Source organism: Cupressus sempervirens, chromosome 10, assembly GCF_028749045.1.
Source record: "Cupressus sempervirens isolate cs-2001-9-10 chromosome 10, ASM2874904v1, whole genome shotgun sequence".
Taxonomy (NCBI): Eukaryota; Viridiplantae; Streptophyta; class Pinopsida; order Cupressales; family Cupressaceae; genus Cupressus; species Cupressus sempervirens.
Genome location: NC_143127.1, coordinates 360,625,665 through 360,649,512, shown reverse-complemented (window position 1 = coordinate 360,649,512; position 23,848 = coordinate 360,625,665). Strand labels below are relative to the sequence as shown.

Here is a 23,848-nt window from a genome sequence, read left to right as displayed (position 1 = left end):
TACTAGTATCTTGGATGAGAACACCTTCTGTCACTTTATGCGAATCCAGATGAACACGTGCACTATCCAGCAAATATCCCATGAACGGTTCAGTGCAGTAAAAATTATACGAGGAAGCATCAACATACTCCCCTGCACACCACAACTGATCTTCCTGTAAGGGTGGCATACTCAACTGTACCATACTATCGTCTATCTGAGAAGAATTAATCTGGAGACTTGACTCTACTGGTGTCTCAAACTCATCAAGACCAGCTACTCATCCTGAACATATGTGTCAGTTCCAACCATATGTGTGTCAGTTCCAACCATATCCTGAACATGTGTGTCAGTTCCAACCATATGCTCCTCAGTAGCAACTGTAGGAGTGTACTCACCACCATCTACCTCAATAGACAAATGAGCTGGGTCTAGGGCTGGTTTTGATCGTAAATGCTCCAACTCCACAGTCACCTCCTTCAACTGAAACTGCGACTTATGTAGATCTCGCTGTGTGTTCTCTAAAGCTTCAGTAGTCGCTATGAGCTCCTGGGAAAGCTCACTCACCTCCTCCTCACGGTCCAGGAGTGCCTCATAAGCTGTACTCCCCCACTCCACCAGATGATCACGGTCGGCTACCAATCGTAAGTAATCCTGCTTCAAAATTCGTACAGCTTCATGCAAGGCATGAATCTCTGCCAAAGAAAGGTAACCACCGCTGGACTCATCTGTCATAGAAGTACCCCAACCAGTAACGACCAACAACTGACGAGCAGTATCAAAATGCTCACAAGCGATAGCAATGTCTCGCTCACTAACTTTCAACTGGCTAGTCACATGATGGCTCTGGCTGAACTGTCTCCCACAAACCTCTTCTGGTGCGTTGTCTATAGGGGTATCCTCTAGGTTACTGATTTCTAGAATATTATCATCCATATCTCGTGAATCATCTCCAAGGTCCACATCAACATCCAGACTGTCAAAATCTGTAGTACTGCTGTCTAATTCCTCTGTACCCAAAGAATTTGTCAAAGAAGCTGAATCTTCAAAACTGTCCATTTCATCCTCCTGGATGTCAGCAAGGCCAAAATGATCCTGGGACTCATCTGTACCCACTGCCAAATATGAAAAATCTTCAGCACCTTCTAGCAAGAACGGTCGTCTGCATATATGAACCAAACCCAACATCGGTGTCTAAAGACTAATACCAACATCGGACAAGCTGCTGACACAAGGAAAGACAACACTGTATTCTGCTAATCAAATCCATGATAGCACTCAAACAATCATTGCTACCATTAAGTGTTAAAGACCTCCAGTTAATTGAATCCCAAATGCTGCTGAAACGTTCTCGAGTCCATATCCGTAAACAAGAAACAACCGGTAACTCAAGCAAACTCCTTACCTGAGTAATGTGACCAATACCAACTAACTCCACATGTCTGTCTGACATTGTCCTTGTATCCTGGATGTGAATGCAAGATGAACGCGCAACATTATCAGCGACCACATATGATCCGCCTACTGTAAGAAGCTGAGTGTCAGACGTGCAAGATGAAACTAAGCTTAGCTCCATGCCATGCTCATTCCAATGTCTCTTCCAGTCCTGGAATGCCAAGGGAATATTTACCCGAGAAACTTGAGTGTCTTCAAGCTTGCAAGAAAACTTGTCAATTCCCTCCTTCCTTCTCAAGGCATCTGAGTAGTTTCTGACAAGTCTAAGAAGATGGTCACGATCTGATAGAAGATGTAAATAGCTCAACTTCATCGTTCCCATTCCTTCTCTAATCAACGCAAGAGGACTTTACCTGAATTCCCCTATGTCTTCTCTGTAACTGAATCATCTAGATGTGATCCTCTAACATGTCCCGCATCTTGTCATGATGAGATAATGAAGTCACAATACTGTCTTCGCTCACCTTCAGCTGGCTGGATAAATCATGACAAGTACTGCCAATCTCATCCTCATGTGACGAAGCATCTAATTGAGCCTGGTACTCTCTCTCGGCGAAATCATGAATACACAATGTCTGCTCAACTCTACTAGGTATCTCACCATCAACATCCTTATCATCATCTGAACTCACTTTACTGTAATCATTACCTGTTGGAACCAAAATATCCTGCGTACCTGAGACATCACCCTTGGGAAACCTGTATACAACTGTCTCAACTTGAGTACCAGGTTGACGGTTACTATCCAACTGCATAATATCCATTCCCACTACCTCCTGAAGTATTGTGCGCCCAACATCTTCCTCCAAGCTAGTTTGATTTTTGTCCTCCTTAGATTCGGCTATATGCTGGTCACCAACTGCTGCAAACTCCTTGTAGAGGTTTCTAGATACCTCACTTGTAGAGGCCTCTTGTTCCCTTTTTTCTTTGTTCTGGCGGCTATTCATGTGTTCTCTCCTTCGGTTTAGATAGCGATCAAAGTTCAATAGTTCACGCACATGCGGGGGTAATGCCTGCCATTCTGTAGTAGCAGCTCTAAGATCATCCGACAAATCATCTTCTCCACTCTCCTGAGCCTCTTCCCTTAGGGAGGTGGGACAAGTAGGCCTATTCGCCATCCATGATCTGCGCCTAGGAACCCCCTGTGAGCCTGTCACACTTCTAATTTCATGATCCGGTGTACCTCTACCTTGAGCAACTCTCTCCATTAAGGTAGTCAAAGCCTGTAGTGACTGAGCTATTTCTTGTTGTCCGGTGGTCATGTTTCTGTAAAATTCTCTAGTTACATCAACTCTGGAGAATCTCGGAGGACTCTGTGGCTGTCTTTCACCCATATCTCTGCCCTTAAGTGTTGTTCTCCTGAAAATAATATCTGAATATGGTTGCATTAAATATTTTCTACCCAACAGGATGGCAGGAATGCTGCTCTGATACCACTGAAATAACCCCGATAGGTTATAACTTCTTTTTAACACCAAAATCTTAAAACTTCAAGAGTTTGTCGTTTCGTCAAACAGATAGCCAACAATCTCTGATACCACTGAAATAATCCTGCTGACTTACTCTCTAGAATGGTGTTGGATGAATGCTTTTGATTTTTACTTGAATTTTCAGAGTATAATTATTTAAACAAACAACATGTAAATGAAACAAACTGAGATTGCCAAAATCAATCCATGAATTGCAATTATAGGTTCTGCAATTATTACAACTATAGCTTATAAACAAATACCTAACTAGGCACCTGAAATGTTCGTTGGCATTTCACAAGTTGGAAATTGGCGATGTAATTAAAAATGCCCACACTGCTCCTAATAACTTGTCCACATGGCTGGCAAAGAGGGGAATCATCGTTGGATCTTCAATTGGGAATGAAGGGTTAATGAATTGTCTCCGGCCACACATTTGCATATCTGCTAAGTCAGATGCTGCCTCTGTTTTTGGTCGCCCCAGCTCCAATCGCATGTAATGAGACTAATCTCTACTGTCCGCTCCCTTCAATGGGGATCCGAGAATCACAACTGAGCCCGCAAGACACTTAAAACACTGATATGACTGATGCACGAGTTCGAACCGTAATTGACATAGTTCGTGCGGTCTATTGCGAGTTGCGATTGATCAGTGATATTTCATGGATGCCCAGATGTTATTGTTATTGCCGCAGATGAAACGGTGTTGTCTTTGCCGTCGTGCGAAACCCTGACAAATGTGCGAGAGTGTTGTTGGACTTGCCAATGCTGGTCATTCGAATGCCGGACTGGAGACGCGGAAGCAGTTTGAAGTCGTGATAACTTCGTCCTCGGCAGGGATGTCAACAAAGAGATGCAAATCGATGCCTGTTAATGTTTGGCTCCTTAACCCCTTCGGCTAAAACGCGTTTCTCTTTCATAGTCGAAAGTCATTATATTTGTTCCTTCGACTTCCGTCTTCAATTCTAAATCACTGCGGCTACAATTCGCGACCTGTCACCTCTGCTTAAGTTGGACTTAAGTATAATTCGACCCGTGTCTACTCCTTCAGACTCGTCCCAGATCAATGCGTCTTCAGTAATTCAAAAAGGATTGACCATTTGAGTGCGGCAGTCTTCGATATGATGATTGGGGCTCGTCTTCAAAAGGAACCTTCAATCCTGCGATTACTTTAATATATCCAAGTTAACGAGTGAGATTGCGAGAGTTCCCAATTCCTGCAATATTTAATGATCTTCGAACAATGAAGAAAAGCGCCCGCAGATTTGGGAATTAATTCGTTGTTTGCAGTCACCTTTAAAATAAACCCTCGGCCCCTCGTGTTTAGTAATTTTTGAATGTTATAGATCCTGCCTGGATTGGCTGGAATGCTGGCGAAACCTCCTTACTCTTCTGCCAACAGATCCTGGTTAAATACTGAACATTCAAAGCTTAAATCTTCGAATATCAATTCTCAAAGTGATCCTCCAAACTTGGCCTCAGGCCACGAATTCTGCCCGATGAAATGACTGAATGTCACCTCCAATCTGCAATAATTCGGATGATATTTCACACCCTCAAAATTGCGTACCAATTGAGAGTTATCGTTCTCAATGGCCCGTTGTGACAATTGCAAAAACCCTAGGTTCTACAATGCACCTGTGATTGAATCACAATCTGAAATCAAAAGAGAGATAAAACAACTGCTTGATTCGAATGGAGCCCCGGGGTGCCTATTTATTCTTTTCTCTCCATCTTCTCTAGAGACTTCTAGAACATTTTTGATTTTATCCATTAAGTAACTTATTAAATATTTTTATAATCCAAGTCACTTTATTAAATTAATTAAATATAAAGTTACCTTTTAATTTTTATTTATTTGATAACTTTATAAATAATTAACTTAATATCACTTATTTATTTAATTAAAATGATTAATTAGTCGTCCTCATAAAATATTCATTATTTTGGACAACCAAGTTAATCAAATTAATTAATCAGACTGCCTCCGAAAATTGGGGACATGACAACATTAGTTAGGCATAGATTCAATTGGAATAAACCATGTGTTCTGCCAATTTTTTGATTTCGGTAAAACTGCCAAGTGGTTACTATGCTAGTAACCTATTCAAAACATCCACAACTTTCTTTCATAATACTTGGCTAAATCCCAACTCAATTTCCCATATTTTGTGAAACGATTTGCTCTTGCTATACTATAGCTTTCTATTTTTTTATCCTTGGTATTTCATTATTGCTTATGCCTTATTGCGTTTGTGATAATCATATTCACCCTTCCATATTAAGTAGTCAAGAAAATAACCATGAGGGAATGATCATGCAAATGACTAGAAATATCACAATTAACCTGGGTTATCATGCGAATGATAATCAACTGATGACAAACCTGTCAATAAGTAAGTATAGACACCAAGATTTGTATGGTAGAACATGTAGAACGTGATTTTTCTCCAACATTGAGGGATGCATCTCACCTACAAATGAGACTTTGAAGGGGTCCATAAAGATAGAAAAGTAATTAAGTGCTTACAAAGCATTTGTAGTGCAAATTGGTCAGCTTGAATGCTCCAAATAAGTCCAGTGGAAATGGAATACAAGAAACTGAATTTGTTGCCCTTATTCTATTTTAATTACATTTTTAAAAAGTGAGGGAGAATACCTAGTTCATTTCAGAGTTATGATAAGGGACGCCTACGAATAGGGACTCTGAAGGAGTAAAAAGCGATAAAAAATGTAATTAACCACATGTAGAGGCTTTTTAGTGCAAATATCAGCTTGAATGCTCCGAAGTAGTTCTTTGTAGACTCTGATATAAGAAATGGAATTTATTGCCCTTAATCTGGTTGCAACTGAATTTATAGAAAGCGAGGTAGAATGCCCAATTCGTTTATCGAGTGATGATAAAGAATGAGTTTTGGCTATGTAATATCCCCGTCATTAAATAAAATAATAATAATTTTTTTGTATTTGCATCCTGATCTATTTATGTATATCTCAGGCCCATCTTTAATTTTTCGTAGGGGTAGTTGTTTGTCATGTCGTGTGTTGGCACTTTGTTTCTCTTGGGAGATTTTCCTTTGGTAGGGTATGTGTGCTTGTCGGTTTGGATGTTTTAGGTACTCATCTTGAATTGAATTTATTGTACTGTGAATTCCAGTTGGAGTTATGCTCTACTTGCCATTTCAGAAGTGAAAGATCTTCCCTATTTGGCTTATGCAGTTTCGGTAGGATTCTGGCCTACCCTATCCTTCTTGTGTTACTTTTCTACGAATCTGGAAAATTCGGGGGGCAATTTGTGCTAGCAAAATATTAATTGGAAAATCTATTGTAGCACTTCTACTATTTGGTATTTTCCATTATTGTGGCATCAAACTACAATCTGTGCGAACTCTAGATTTCCCAGGTTTACATCACTGAGGTCCAACCCCAACACTGTGCGACCACCTTTCCATTTCCTGTCCTTAATCATTCACATTTGGTACATCCAATTGACCATCAACAATCCCCCCCCCTACCCCCTCCCCCCTACTCCACCCTCTCCCAAATTCCCTTTGGTGAATGTTGTATGGACCACGCTAGACCCTCACACAGAACCTGCATTGACCGTACACTCTCCTGCACATCCTCATACCCATGTCCATTCCATACCATATGGTCTTTCTGCCAGCACTGTACGGCATCTCTCATTTCACCGTATGGCACATGAAGCACCCCCATTGTACGTTGTTCCTCTCATCACCATATGTCACCCCTTCTCACCGTACGACCAACTCTACCATTCCTAGTGATTGTGTGAGCTGCTCCAGGCCACTGTACAACCAACTCCCAGTTCTCAACATTACAGGCTGGGACCCACCAATTATTTTTCTGTAAGGTTACTCCAGATACTAGCTGGCCCTCAAAATGTCATATCAAGAATATTATTTTTATTATTCAAAATTTGAGATTAACTGACTAGCAAAGCATTAATAGGTGCTTTCAGTGCTCACCTTGGTTAGACTATTATTTTGCATTTAAACATTATAGATTTTCACAGTCAGGACATATTTTCAATTCTGATGTTTTGAGTCTACTTCAAGAATCCTCCACATAAAAATTACAACATCATCAAAATTAGTATTGTCAATGCATTTTAGTTTAGTTTTATTTTGAATTGTATAAATATTTATGATTGAGAAATTATAATTCAATGTATTTTTATTATAATACAATGCTATTATGATTCCTAAATGTTGAATTTGTTACTTGTGTTTGGAAAGCTGAATTTCTATATTTTCATTAGCTGTATCTTCAAGTCCTAGAAAAATTTGTACAACTTTACATTTCTAGCCAAGTTGGAATAGCTAGCTATTTTCAACACTAATAATCGTAGCAGTTAAAATATAATGCTGAAATGTATAATTTACTGAAAATATAATTTTTCGTGTTTTCCTTTCCTTTCTATTCTTCATGGCTGACTTGCTAGTTGTGTAAAGCTCCAGCTCCTATACTTAGAAAACAAGGCAAGGCACTTCTTATTTATAACCCATGGATGCTAAAAATGATGATCAATATATTGTGCTTTTGTGATTTTAATATTTATATGTTGGATTCCCTATTGATCTGATCATTGAAATTGTTTTCATTATATTGAGACAAATTGAATGAGGAAACCTAGTACATTATATCTTAGTTGAATGATGTAGATCTAGCATTCAGTTAATGGGAGCCTGGAAAAACTTCATTGGCTAGTTTTGCTATGTTGTTAATGTTTATAGAGTTTGATGTTGTAGGTTAATATGCTTCAAGAGAGGAACAAGCTTTACAGGACAATCAAATTTGTGGACATAAGTTCAGATGGGTATTCTCCAGAGGAAAATGCAGGACTTGACTACAAAACGGTCAGTGCTGATTATAGTGGCTCCTTTTCTAATCATATTCTAGAAATTGTGACCTGTTTCATATTTGAAAATTTCAAGTCTGCACATTATTTCAGTCATTATATTAAGTACATGCGGTAGTACACTATCAAGATATACAAAATAATAAATTTATTTCTTGATGAATATTATTGGTGACAGTAAGATGTATATATGGTAATATTTATATCCAATGTTAACGTGCCAAAATGTGACCCTTAAAACTTTGCCAAACTAATTATGGCTATTAATTGAAAATCTCACACAAGTTGTCAGAACTCATCTTCAACTACTTTCAGAGTTTGTGCTTGTTTATTGAAGAAAATACTTGAAAATTAATATGACAAATCTGGAAACTCTTATATAGGTTAATTTGTGCGTTGGTTGGGCTAATAAAAGCTCTGTTTCCTGTAAAATATTCACAAATCATGATAAATATCTTGACTATATTATTAATTATGTTATAGGAGCCTCTTGAATGTTTGCATTTGATTTATCTATCTGTCTAGGGGCTTCTCTATAATAGTTCCAGACATGGGAGTTGGAGTAGTATTTGCAGTGGATAGGGCCCATAGAGTCAAAGTTGTAGCTACTACCAAGGCTAGTGGTCTGGAGTTTTTTGTTTTCTAATTCTTTCTGCTTTTATGTTCTTTCCTGACTTGGCTCCACCAAGGTAAGGACCCCTCCGTGATGACTTATTTCCCAATATCCGTGTTATTCATGACAGTATTCTCACTTCTGATATCTCTAGGAGTGTAAGCATTGTGATCGCTAGGGGACTACTATTTTTCTCCTCTAATTTACAAAACGTATGGCTACCAATGTGCATACATTCTTAACCAATCAGATTTATGTGATGCATCATATAACAGGTAATAAATCTTGTCGCTTTTGTGAATCATATGGTTTCTGATACATTTTCAATACCCTAGATAGCACCTTAATGCATATTAATAAATCATTACAATGCTGCAGATCTTGTAGTGTCCTAGGTAACCACTTCACTAGAGGAAAACAGAGACCTCACTATCCTTGTTCTGTTTCATAAATAGAAGGGTAATAAACCTTTCTACCTGGTATTTCAAACACTTAAGGAAATCAAGTAGACTAGCTAGTACTAGGAACTACAATCATGTGAAAAGAACTAATTTTGATCAATTAGCAGAAGGCTGTTGACCTTTTTATCATGGGTCATTTGATAGGATATGTGGTGCTTTTCCTATCTCCCTAGGGATTTCGGTAGTTGTAGTGCTGGAAAGTGACAAAATGAGAATGGATCTGGCGCATTCATTATTATCTTCTGTTTTCAGAATTCCATTGTTTTTTTCCATTGTCTTAGTCTTCAATTTAAATGAATTAATGAAATGATTGAATTGTATTCATCCACATGTTTGTTCTATTAAAGAGTCGATTAATCCATGGAACTATTTGAAAGGATAGGATTGTATTATGTACACAAGATGTCCTACCAAATATTCTATGTATTCATTGTTAAAATTGATGATAAATTATATAGATATTATTGTACAAACATAAACATATCCATAAGATCATACTTTCTCCTCGCTTGAGTTTTTTATTCCAGCCTTTACAATAAGATCTAAAACATCCAAAGCATTTGGTGACACATTTGGTCTAATCCTTGTACATAGAGAGGAAGCCAAATTTTATAAGGGGCCCCTTAACAAATTCATGGTCAACTGACTGCCCAAGTGAATGTGGTATTCCTTTAATGATTTGGTGACATGGTCAAGTTGCTGAAAAAGTATAGTCTAAAATCCCCCTTGTGGCCAAATTAAATTGTTCAAGGACAAATCAAAAGTAACTTGGAAAGTAAATAAAATAAAAATTATCCACTTGAAGAATTGATTTACCTTTCTTTATTGAATTTCTGTTGGATAGAGTGGTGGTGTGATACAGGGAAATAACCCATAGGGTTGATCCTTTGAATAGGCCTAAGTTGAGAAGACATTGGCCAACCTCTATTTTCCATGGAAAGCTTTTGGAGATCACCCATAGAAGATGGTACTTAGTTACAACTCGGCTTAAGAAAAGTTGTGTCTGACTGTAAAGGTTATAGTTTAAGTAGAAGAAACTGACAGAATATTTGGAATCACTTATGATGAAAGGATCATTGTCAGTTATTTGTGTAAACTTTGCAAATTGGGAAGCAATGTAGTAGGTGATAGATGAATACTCATTTGCACTTTATCAGTGAAGTATGTACAAAACATGATAGAGCATTGAAAAAGAGAAATATTGCTAGCCTTGATATGTTAATGACTGGTTGGGGCCACCAAAGCATTAAACATGCCCATTTGTTATTGAGTACAAGGGTGGCTTAACCTAAGGCATTGTCTATAGATGGTTTGATGTGATGACAATCAGGTTGAATGATGTTTCCGGGACCATTATACATTTTTTTTTGATTGGATATGGCCTATATGTCAATGCTAATGTATTTGGAGTGTATGTCCAAGATCCTACCTAGGACAATTTGGAGTATATAAAAATCCTTGGAATAATTGAGTTTGTCATTTATTAGTGAGGGTATTGCTAAGTGAGTACTAGCTGACCAATCTCCACTAGGAGTATTTACCGTGCATAAAAATACAACCAAATCTCCTCCACTTTAAATATGAGAGAAAATACAACTTTTGAGTTTACATTTGAACAATTGGAGGAAAAAGCTTAAAATGTAGCTTGGACCAGAAAGTTGATTGCCATATGTAGATGTGTGTGGCTGTAATGTTCCCGTTATAAAATGAATTATGTTTATCGAACTATTGTAATGGGCCGATTGATTTAATATATCTCGGACCCATTTTTATTTTTGTTTCCATAGTTGTGTCGCAGTCGGCTATGTTTGTACACTCTCAAAAAGTTGTCCCCGACGAGTATTTAAGCACGGCATGTAGGTTGTCTTAAGATATGCTTTTGGGATTATTTTCTATGTACTACGAATTCTTGTTGGAGTTCTAGATCATTTGCCATTTTGGAAGTAAAAGATCTTCCCTATTTGGCTTTTGCGGTTTTGGTGGGATTCGACCCTCATCCTATTCCGTTCTTGCATGTATTACTTTGCTCGGATTTGGCAAATCAGAGCACCATTTTTTGGCAAATCTCATCGAAGGTTTTGTGTTCTATAATTCTTTATTGTTTGGTGCTATTTGATGAATTTGGAACTCTAAAGTTAGTTTGCATTACTAAGTTCTGTTTCTTCCAAATGCACACCTCTTCCTCTTACCATACTCTTGAGCATTACAAATCGATACATCACTGATAGCATACTTTGTGCGCGAGTTTCTCCTCCATCGCTGTACGACCACATAATCCCTTTCGTACGGACACATAGCCCACCATACGAACACCTTGTTGCCACTGTACGACCACCTTGTTGCCATCGTACGACCACCTTGTTTCCACCATACGACTTGCAAGTGTCCACCGTATGGCTCCTTTATCTACCACCGTACGACCTCTAGCAACGTGTGTACTCCCCTCCATAACCACCATTACTGTATAGTCCCTAGTTGTAGTGTATCCATACAACGAGAATCACATACTTTGTCGCACTCTTTATGTACCATCGTACGACCTCCAACAATGTGTGTACTCCCTTCCATAACCACCATTACCGTGCAGTTCCCAGTTCTAGTGTATCCGTACTTTGTTGTTATACACAACAAAAAACAAGAACCACATACTTGTTTGTTGCACGCACACAAAACTCTGGAAAGTTATAGTGGTATCGGAGCACTTTGATCCTGCCAGCTTGTGGACAGTGAATGAGAGTTTATAACTGGAAGAGAAGGACACATTCCGTTGATCGAATGACTGCCGAATCGGAACCGAGAGCTGTCGAACTCGTGGCACTACTGAGGGAACTTGTCAGGAATCAAGCATAGATCACTGATACTCAGCAACTCATGGAAGAAACTCTCAAAAAGTTGGCGGACAATAAAATATCTAGAGAACAAAATGGTCATAGCGCGGACTTGGTTTCGGGTAAATCAAACCCTCATCCAGCACACTCTCGACCTTCCATGCCGAATTTTCCTCCACGGATGGAGGCACAACACGGAGGGAAACAACCAACCTTCGAAGAGATGCAAGAACAACTGAGAGAAGATTGGAAGAATGCAAATATTAAGGAAGATATATCCTACAAAGATTACGCAGATCTGAGAATGAGATATTCGGGAAGCGAAAACAAAGGATATTTTAACGATGATCTCAGAAGAAAGTTGAGTAAAGTAAATCTGTCTCCATTTGATGGATCCGGTTTCGTATTTCCCCAAGCGTGGGTAATGAAGGCCGATACTTACTTCCAGCTGAATCCTATGCTAGAAGAAGAAGCAATCAAATTTGCAACGTTGCACTTGGAGGGAGTTGCGCATGAATGGCAGCATTACGACACCATCACATTAGGGCATTATCAAATAAATACTTATGTGGAATGCATAGAGAGATTGATAGAGTGATTTGATGATAAAGATCTGGAACTCAATTTCAAAGATTTGGCACAACTGAGACAAACTGGATCGATCAATCAATTCATTGCAAAATTTCAGAAACTTTTTGTTTTGGTCACGGACATTTCTGAAAGAAGACAGGTAGTGCTCTTCATGGACGGACTGACAGAACCTCTAAAAGGTTGGGTAACGGGGTTCAATCCTGCCACCTTGTTGGAGGCAATCAATAAAGCATGGAGTATGGCATCGTCATCGGTGTCATCCTCTCGAAGTTACATTCCAAACCGCTAGCGTTTCTGAGGGACAAACCTTCACCCAGGAAGCTGTCGTTGGATGAAGCTACCATACAGGAACTTCGAAGGAAGAGATTGTGTTTCAATTGCAAGGGACCTTGGGAGCCTGGCCATAGATGCCTCAGAAAGGGGAAGATCCATTACATTGAGGTCGTGTCTGGTGATGAGGATGAATAGGAAGAAATGCCGGCTGAAGATAACCAACCTCACAATGACACCAACATGGTTAGTTTAAACCGTACCGAGAAAATTGCAGCCTTCGTACGATGTAGAGGAACTATTGCCTTAGCCGGTAGCTTGAGATGCATAGTTTTTCGTGTGCGGGGAACCCTTTAAGGATAAAGGGTTATGGTGATGCTGGACAACAGAACCACTCTAGACTTCATTAACTTATCTCTGGTGAAGCGAAGAGGTCTACCTACGGAGACACACGTAGGCTTTCGGGTCAAGGTTGCTGGAGGGACTCTTCTGCCCTGCACGCACCTTGTTCCTCAGCTAAGTATCACAATGGCGAATCACACAGTAACTGAGGATTTCTTTATAGTGGACCTTGGTGACATGGAGGTTATTCTAGGTATATAGTGGATGGAAACACTTGATGAATACACTCAGAGTTTCAAACAGATGGACTTCACAGTTGTTGTCGATGGAAAGAAGGTTGTTCTTTGCAAAATGGAAAATGAAGGTCCGAAGGAAGTTTTCGCACATCAGATGGAGTCAATTTTTCGGCGTGATGACATTGCGTGGGCGACACATTGTTTTATCTCGGCAGAACCTATAAGAGGACAACAGACACCTCCACAAGATGATGAACTCCAGGATATTTTAAGTAAACATGATAAAGTTTTCATGGACATTCCTTTTGGCATATTGCCTCATCGAGGGTTTGCACATACTATCGAGTTGGAAGCAAGAGCCAGGCCGGTCATAACCACACCGTACCGCCATCCTAAGAAAATTAAAGATGAGATCGAAAAGACGATTTAGGAATTTCTAGAGAAAGGATGGATCCGTCCCAGTTTTAGCCCTTTTGCGTCATCTGTGATATTGGTCAAAAAGGACGGGACAATGCGCATGTGTGTGGACTACCGCGCGTTGAACAAAAGAACAATAAATAATAGATATCCCATTCCAAGGATAAATGAGTTGCTGGATGAATTGCATGGTGCGGTCTATTTTTGAAAAATAGATCTCCATTCCGGATACCATCAGATCTGCATAAGGGAGGAAGATGTAGAGAAGACGGCTTTCCGTTGTCACTACAGACATTATGAGTTTTTGGTCATGCCGTTCGGATTGACCAATGCACCTGCTACATTCCAATCATGCATGAATCATATCTTCAACAAACAATCGTGTAAGTACTTATTGGTATTTTTTGATGATCTTATTTATAGCAGAACATAGGAGGAGCACCTAAAGCATCTGAATGAAGTCCTAAGTATCATGGAAAACAGTCTTTGTTCGCCAAGTGATCCAAGTGTGAATTCAGTATGATAGAAATATTGTACTTGGGGCATGTTGTCAGTAAATACGGAGTTCAAGTGCATCAAGAGAAAATTCAGGCTATCCTTGACTGGCCTCCCCCAAAATCACTTACGGATTTGTGAGGTTTTTCAGACTGTGCAGTTATTACCGAAGGTTTGTTAAAGGATTCTCTCAGCTCAGCACACCCTTAATGGATCTGACAAAGAAGGGGTCTTTCCAGTGGAACGAAAAGGCACAACTCACCTTTGATACATTGAAAGAGGCCATGAGCACTTGTCCCGTACTTGCATCACCTTATTTCACTCGACCGTTCATTTTGGAGTGTGATGTGTTTGGAGAAGGCATTGGAGCGGTACTGATGCAAGATAGACACCCCATAGCTTATGAGAGCAAGAAGCTTACGCCAAAAAAATGGCTATATTCCATCTACGACAAAGAAATGTTAGCCATCGTACATGTACTAACCAAGTTCCAACAATATTTGGTAGTTGCCAAGTTTATGGAGTGTAAGGATCACAACAATTTGAGATATTTTTTGGAGCAACAAGAATTGAACAAGAGGCAACAAAAATGGGTAAGCAAGGTTCAAGCTTTTGATTTTGACATAGAATATGTGAAAGGGAAGAACAATGTGGTTGCAGATGCCTTGTCCTGGAAACCCACCATCTGCTCACTAGACCAGATTTCAGCTGACTGGAAGGCACATCTGTTAGTTGAATACTCCAAAAACACATTTTCCTGTGAGCTAATGAGTGGCCACACCCAGGATGATCAGTACAGAGTGGTGGATGACATCATCTACTATAAAAGTCGGATATATTTGATGCCAGAATCCAAATTGAAGCAGAAAATCTTGAAGGAAGTACATGACTCACCTCTAGCAGGACACCTGGGTTTCCTCAAAACTTACAGAAGTCTTCAGGAGAGGTTTTCATGGAAGGGACTTAAAGGGGACGTGTTGCAGTATGTAAGAGAGTGTACGGTCTGCTAGCAGAACAAGTAACATACTCTACCTGTCGGGTTATTGCAACCACTACGAATTCCAAAACATTAGAGGGAAAGTATCTCGATGGATTTCATAACGGGGCTTCCCAAGGTGAACAGAAAGGATTGCATTTTTGTGGTGGTTGACAGTTTGACAAAGTACACACATTTCCTTGCCATCCCTTCAGAATTTCAGGCCTCACAAGTTGCTGAGCTATTTTTTAGAGAAGTCTTTCGTCTACACGGGTTACCCTGAAACATTGTCAATGATTGAGATGCGTGATTCATCAGTATCTTTTGGACAGAATTGTTTTGGATGGCAGGGACAGAATTGTCACCAAGTACTAGTTACCACCTGCAGACAGACGAACAAATGGAGATTGTGAACAGATGGCTTGAAGGTTACCTCTGGAACTGCGTTTTGGCACAATGAGCATGGGTCAAATGGATACATCTAGGGGAATATTGCTACAATACCATGTACATGTCCATCGGAATGACACCATTCAAAGCTCTGTACGGATATGAACCCCTTTCCTTCATCGACATAGTTTTGGGTGATAGCCGCGCACCAAGGGCGAAGGATTGGATTCAGGAGGGATAGGACATTCAGAGATGTATGAAGGAAAACCTATAGCGAGCACAAAATCAACAAAAGATGTACACCGACAGACACATAATGGAGAGGAGTTTCCAAGTAGGGGATTTGGTCTATCTCCGGCTCAACCCATATTGACAATCATCTTTGAAGGAAAAGGGAAGAGAAAAATTGAAGCCATGATTCTATGGCCCCTATTGTGTAGTTTGTTGCGTTGGTGAAGTTGCGTACGAGCTGGAACTTTCGCAGAGAAGTCGTATTCATAATGTCTTCCATGTTTCATGCCTAAAGAAGGCCGTAGGGCAGAACATCACATTTGCCACAGATCTTCCACCACTCAATGAAGAAGGAAAACTCATATTGGAACCAATTGAGATCATCGAAGTATGTGAGAACTTTGCGGAACCGCACGGTGAAGGAATATCTTATGCATTGGAAACACTTGCCATTGGACGATGCGACGTGGGAGGGTGAGCACATTCTCCAACACCCGGCATTGCATTTGCTTGAGGACAAGCAAAATTTGGGACGAGAGGACTGTAATGTTCCCATTATAAAATGAATTATTTTTATCAAACTATTGTAACAGATAGATTGATTTAATGTATCTCGGACCCATTTTTATTTTTTGTTTCCGTAGTTGTGTCGCCGTCGGCTATCTTTGTACACCCTCGAAAAGTTGTCCCTCATGAGTATTTAAGCACGGCATGTAGGTTGTCTTAAGATATGCTTTTGGAATTATTTTCTATGTATTGCAAATTCCTGTTGGAGTTCTAGATCGTTCGCCATTTCGGAAGTGAAAGATCTTCCCTATTTGGCTTGTGTGGTTTCGATGGGATTTAACCCTCACCCTATTCCGTTGTTGCATGTATTACTTTGCTCGGATCTAGCAAATCGGAGCACCATCTTTTGGCAAATCTCATTGAAGGTTCTGTGTTCTATAATTCTTTATTGTTTGATGCTATCTGATGAATTTGGAACTCTAAAGTTAGCCTGCATTACTAAGTTCTCTTTCTTCCAAATGCACACCTCTTCCTCTTACCGTTTTCTTGAGCATTATAAATCAATACATCACTGACGGCATACTCTGTGCATGAGTTTCTCCTCCATCACTGTACGACCACATAATCCCTTCCGTACATACATAGCCTACTGTACGAACACCTTGTTGCCACCGTACGAACACCTTGTTGCCATCGTACAACCACCTTGTTTCCACCGTACGGCTTGCAAGTGTCCACCTTACGGCTCCTTTATCTGCCTCCGTACAGCCTCTAGCAACGTCCGTACTCCCCTCCATAACCACCATTACCGTATAGTCCCCAGTTCTAGTGTGTCCGTACTTTGTTGTTACACACACAACAGAAAGCAAGAATCACATACTTGTTTGTCGCACTCTTTATTTGCCACCGTACGACCTCCAACAATGTCTATACTCTCGTCCTTAACCACCATTACGATACAGTTCCCAGTTCTAGTGTATCCGTACTTAGTTGTTACACACACAATAGAAAACAAGAACCACATACTTGTTTGTCGCATGCACATAGAGGTCTGGAACATTATAGTGGCTTCCAGAGTCTATACCTCAACTACATTTTTACTTCCAGCTTATAGGTATTTCTTAAAGTGTCTTAATCAAGGGACAACAGCCTTTACTTTTGAATCTTGATTTTATATGTAGCTTTCATATATCTTGTCTTAAGATATGTTGTGGTATTTATTAATCTTTTCCTATTGTGAGCAATCAATGCATTGGTTACTAGTTTCATGTACTTACCAATGATTTCATGGGAGTTCTAAACTAAATCTATGCTCCTTGAAATCTAAACTAAATCTAACTTGAGTTGACCCTAGACACTAAACTATAAACAATATGTCTAATACAAGATTTCCTACTTACTGAGAGCCCACCTATGGTCTAGCGGTGAATTGGGGTGACCTCCATATAAGAGGTCTTAAGTTCTACTCTCACCTACTAATACATGGCCTGGCCCACTTGCCTAAAACAAAAAGATTTACCATACCTCTGTGCTTTCCTTGGGTACAAGCACTAAATTGTTAAGAACCTTGTTTTGTAAGCGAGATTTTATAATTTAACAAATGAAAGCAACTAATCTAAACACAAATGAGAACATGTTTTTGTTGGCTAACATTCAAATTAGCAGTCCAATACAAACAATAGTTTGAGATTTAACAACCAACACATATAGCCACACACATTTCCCAAGACAAAATAACTAGTTTGCATGCATGTATGCAATTTAGATGTATAAGACAACACCAATAGCAATTTTGGCATTGATTATTCATATCCAATCTAATCCATGAGAATTCAGACATAGTTAATCAACTTGAACATTAATTTCTCCAGCATAAGTGTAGCTTCAATCCTTCAAGCATCATTTAGAGTTTATCTTCTTAAAGCACTTATTTATAGGTTACAAATGCCAATCTTAGTGAGTTTTAAATGATTTTATTTTATTCCAGAAGGTGATCTTCAAAGAAGGGTTCTTAAAAGCTATAGAACAAAAAACAAGAAAAAATCAACTTTAAAGCCAAATATGATGCAAGAGTAATCAATAAAGGAGTCCAACTTGTTGATGTATTTCTATGAAACCTCTCACCACATAATAAAATACTAAGTATTGGGTCCTTTCTTTAACAAGGAAATCTTAAATGCTAAACAATTTGACAATGTGTGATTTGTTAGAAAGTGAAGTGCACCAATACAACTGAGGGGGAGGGGAGGGGGGTGAATCAGTTGTATGCCAACTATAACTTAAATCCAACTAAAATAACTAGCAAACAATGCCAAGATATAAAACATGCACAATGACACAATGATTTGCTAACTAGGGAAACCCTTGATTAGAGGGAAAACTCTGATAGAGGGAAAACCCTGATGGGGTTCAAACCCACAAGATGATGTACTAATATAATTTTTTTTGTGAAAGGATGTGACCCTATTAGGAGACGATTACAACACAATCAGTACATATAGTCCTTGTTAGGAGACTTTGAATCCCTATTTAAAGATTGTAGCCTTGTTAGGAGCAATAAGGAAGACAACTGAATCCACTGTCCAAAGTGCTTTAACACTGTTATAAGGATAACAAATCCAAGTAGTGAATTGACCAAACCTGCAACTCAATTGTCAATACAGTTCCTTTGAAGTTCTCAAACCATCATCAACATAATTCTCTTCTTTGCTCTGATCAAATTTGCATCCTTAGCATTCGAACATAACACATTATCACACAAATCATACTCAAAACTCATGAAAACAATCTTTCCTTTATACCATGCCCTAGCAACTTATTGAGTTGACCTTTTGAGCTTCCCCAATGTACAATTAATTACATAAGACCTCAATAAGATATTACAATAAAGTTCCACACGCTACGTTACACTTTACAACTTCCAAAATAAGTCTTAATACAAGAGTCGTTTGTTAGTGAACATATCACGTGTTACACTTCAGCGACCTCCATAGAATGATCTCTATCATCTGCTAACACAGACATATTTTCACAAACATGTCTTCCACCATGATCTAAGCTCTCTCACCTTAATTCCCTCTCGCTTATTAGATACAATTGAAATAACAACTTGTTTCTTGCACACTAGCCTGCAACCAGTCTTCACCAAACCAAGTGTAACTGATCCAATCCTTCATGTCAACATTTGCAAACACACATGTAGCATTTGAACATGTTCCCAAATACTAATCTATGCCCGCATAGGTTAACCTGTCATATCCTAACCTCGCTGATCAAATCTGCCACTGCAATATATAAAATCTCCGTTTGTCACATACCAAATCATATATATGGTAACATCAATGAAAAACATGTCATGAGTGCAACACATAAGCATCCAATCCAAGTGCCAATTACTCGACAATCTCTTCCATTGATGGCAATATATGATGAAAAAACATGAATTCCAACGCATAACAATCTCCCCAAAAGTCAAACTTGAGCTGAATACAATTTTCAACATATAGAACATACATGCTCTCCCTATCCCCCATATATATACCATCCATATATGAGTTTTTTATGTGCTACTCTCCCCCATTGACATCAATGACAAAGGTGTCACTATGCCAATCTAAGAATCTGAAATGCTTTCATTATCATAGCTGCATTGGATTAAGTCGATTAAACCATGATGCAGGAGCATCCAGAGGTATAAGGGCAATCCTGTGTCACCCAAAACAAAATATACTTAGACTTAGTTTTTGTTTGATGTGTTTTCATTTTTGGATACGCATTTGGGTCAAATAAAGGTTCCAACTCTCATAGTTCCACTATCAGTGCATTTGAAAATCTCGAAAAAATAGGAGCATGTATTTGGGCCATCATTTTGGTAAACTAGAAGGTGTGAATTGGCCAGATGAATGTAATCATGATTTAGAGCATTCCAGAAAAAGAATCAGGTCAATAGGCCCCACGGTTTGAAAGTTATTGCAGTTTTTCGGGTTTTGGAGACCTCTTAAGAATGCTTCAAAGTCAGCTTTGGGGAATTAAATGACCTCGAAAAGGGTCAAAAAAATGGGGGACGAGGGAAGCTTGTCCATAGGGCTATAGAGCGCTTCGAGAGCTTTCCGAAAATGTAAACGGTTCGTCAATCGGAGCTACGGTTCAAAAGTTATGCCTCCCGGAAGTTCGGTTACCATTTTTGGATTCTTCTAGATTTGCACCGACTTCTAACGCAGCTTCTGGAACCTTCTATTTTGTCGGTGGATGCCTACTAGCACTTTCTAGAATGTACTCCTAGTCCTTAACCCTTCGGGGTCTATTTAAGGAGATTTCAGGCATTGTAAAAGACAGTTCGGAGTGGAGTTTGAGAGGAGGTACTGAAAGGAGAAATTATCTCCAAATTTATGCTATTGTAAGCCCTTAGGGCATGTTCTGAAGTTTATTTTCTCTGTACTGTTTGTAATAGCTTATTTTCTCAGTTAATATAATTTTCCCTTTTTGTTGTGTCCATTTTGTTCTTGGGTTGTGTCCCCATCAAGTGGTATCAGAGCTGGTTTTCCTGAGTGTGTAGACAGAATGCCGACTGTGAGGCAGTTTGCACAGGACTGTGTGGTTGTCGGTTTGAGTTAATAAGATGCCTCCACGAAGAGAGCGTGGTGGAAGGGCTAGAGCTATTAATCCTGAGGAGGTTAGAGCCCTCTAAAGGCAGGTACAGGCATTGCAAGAGGAGCTCCGTAGAGGAGCAAATGTTGCCGCAGGTGACGACAGTGAGGATGACAATGAAGAAGAAGAAATGGGACCAGAAGGGGAACTTGACGGGGAAGTTCTGAATCCTGTAGAGGAAAGGCTTTTTAGGGCCATTACTAAGTTTGGGAAAAGACCTACAATTGAAGTGGGTGTATTTTCAAGAAATCTGAAACCAGATGAGTTGATCGATTGGATCAATGAACTGGAAGAATACTTTGAGTATGAGGATATCAGGGACCCAGATAGGGTTAAGTTTGCAAAGGCCAAACTGAAAGGCCATGCCAAAATCTGGTGGCAAGAGGTTCAATTGGAAAGAAATAGAAGAGGAAAGGAGAAGATCACAAAATGGGATCACATGGTGGACAAATTGAAGAAGCAGTTCATTCCTGTGGACTACGAGCTTGATCTGTTTAAGAAGATGCATGGGTTAAAGCAAGCAGGAAGATCAGTCCAAGAATATACAGAGGAGTTTTACCGACTCTTGATTAGAGCAGGGCATGCAGAAGCAAATAAAGAGAAGGTTGCTCGTTATATCAGTGGGTTGCGACCTAGCATCCAGGAGGAATTAAGTTTGGTAAGAATGACCAGCATTGAAGAGGCATACCAGTTTGCCCTACGAGTTGAGGAGAAGTTGAATAAAAGGTTTGAAGGAAGACAAAGAGGGCGCGGTCAAGGAGGAAGGGGAAGCGGTAGATCATCTGGAGGCCGCAATGAAACCCAAAAGAAAAATGAAGATGTGGGTACTAGCAGGAACAAGAGGAATGAGGGTTTCAACCGCTCCCATGATCAAGACTTTGGAAATCAGAGAGGAAGAGGTAGAGGACGTGGACAAGGAAGAGGAGGCTTTCGTGGTACCTGTTTCCATTGCAATGAAGGTCATCGTACCTTTGAATGCCCTCAACGACAAGGAAGGACAGATAGGAGAGCTGAGGGCCAAGCTAGGGTTGCTCATGTGGATGAGGATGCACAATCATCACATTTAGAGGATGCAGAAAGAGGAGAGACCTTGGTAAATGAAAGAGTCCTACTAAGTGGTGAGATTGAACCAGGACAACGGAGGAGTTTTCCGTACCAGATGCAAGTGTGAGGATAAATGTTGTGACGTGATCATTGATGGTGGTAGCACTGATAACTTGGTATCAGAAGAGATGGTCTCTAAGCTGAAGCTCAAGAGGGAGAAACATCCACAGCCCTATCGGATTGCTTGGGTAAAAGATGATCATAAGGTCCTGGTAAGTGAACAATGTTTAGTAAAATTCAAAATTGGGAGTTACCATGATGAAGTTCTCTGTGATGTTATTTCGATGGATGTTTGCCATCTATTGTTGGGTAGACCATGGCAGTTTGATAGACATGCAGTGCATGATGGACATGCAAACACATACTCTCTCACAAAGGATGGAGTTCGCCATAAATTGGAGCCCATGAAAAAGGAAGATGAAAAGGTATGTAGCAGTGCTAGGATTTGTCTTGTTGATGGAAGGAAGTTTTTAGATGGCATGAAACATCAGCATATGTGCTATGCTTTGATTCCTACGAAAGATAAAGAAGGTAGTAGTGAAATACCATTTGAAGTTTCAGATTTACTAGGGGAGTTTGGAGATATTATCTCTGATAATGTTCCAGATGGATTGCCACCAGTAAGGCAAATCAGTCATCAGATAGATCTGATTCCAGGAGCTAGTTTTCCTAACAAGGCTGCCCACAGGATGACTCCTACTGAAACAGAGGAGCTGAGTAGACAGGTTCAGGAGTTGTTGAGGAAGGGCTTGATTCGAGAGAGCCTGAGTCCATGTGCAGTACCTGCAGTACTCGCACCAAAGAAGGATGGAGAGTGGAGGATGTGTACAGATTCTCAAGCTATAAATAGGATCACCATCAAGTAACGGTTTTCGTTGCCAAGGATTGATGATATTATGGACTTCTTGAGTGGAGCTCAGTACTTCACAAAGATAGATCTGAAGAGTGGTTATCACTAGATACGGATTCGAGAAGGAGATGAGTCGAAAACAGCCTTCAAGACCAAGGAGGGTCTTTATGAGTGGTTAGTCATGCCCTTTGGATTGACGAACGCCCCAAGCACCTTCATGCGGCTCATGAATGAGGTACTTAAGAAGTTCTTGGGAAAATTTGTTATTGTCTGTTTGGATGATATTTTAATTTTCAGCAAGACTTTGGAAGATCATTTATTGCATATTCGTAGTGTCCTTGAAAGGTTAAGGGAAGAGAAACTGTTAATTAATCGGAAGAAGTGTAACTTTGCAAAAAGGGAGTTAGTCTATTTGGGGTTTGTTATATCACCTGAAGGTCTCAAAATGGATCCGGAGAAGGTAAAAGCCATCTTGGAATGGCCTACTCCAAGGTCTGCTACTGAGGTAAGATCATTTCATGGTCTGGTTAGTTTTTACAGGAAGTTTATTAAGAATTTCAGTGGCATATGTGCACCCGTAACTGATACAATAAGAGGGGATAGAAAATAGTTCAAATGGACTGCAGCAGCTGCGAGAAGTTTTGAATTGCTGAAGAAGAAGGTGACAGAACAGCCTCTGTTGGCACTTCCAGATTTTAGAAAGGTTTTCCAGGTGGATTGTGATGCTAGTGGCAGCGCTATTGGGGCTGTATTAAGTCAAGAAGGTAAGCCTATTGCATATTTTAGTGAAAAATTGAATGATGCAAAGAAGAAGTATTCTGTTTATGATCAAGAGTTCTATGCAACAGTTCAGGCCTTAAAGAAATGGAGGCATTATTTATTGCCAAAGGAATTTGTTTTGTATACTGATCATCAGGCATTACAGTACCTAAATAGCCAAGGTAAATTGAATCAGAGGCATATGAAGTGGGTAGAGTTCTTGCAGAGCTATACATTTGTGTTGAAGCATAGAAGTGGAAAATCTAACAGGGTTGCAGATGCACTAAGTAGGAGACAGTTGTTGCTTACAGTAATGCAGGTTAAAGTAGTTGGGTTTGATGAACTC

At 39.7% G+C, this 23,848-nt stretch overlaps 1 protein-coding gene across 5 annotated transcripts in view; it reads left to right on the top strand.

Moving 5' to 3' along the window:
* The window catches only part of LOC149534136 (Putative thiol-disulfide oxidoreductase DCC), a 291,905-nt gene that overhangs the window by 65,163 nt on the left and 202,894 nt on the right, over positions 1-23,848 (top strand). For all 5 annotated transcript variants that reach the window (XM_089805389.1, XM_089805393.1, XM_089805390.1 and 2 more), the window contains exon 3: positions 7,676-7,783. In XM_089805389.1, the coding sequence (XP_089661515.1) occupies positions 7,676-7,783 (108 nt within the window). The remainder of the gene's footprint in view (positions 1-7,675; positions 7,784-23,848) is intronic.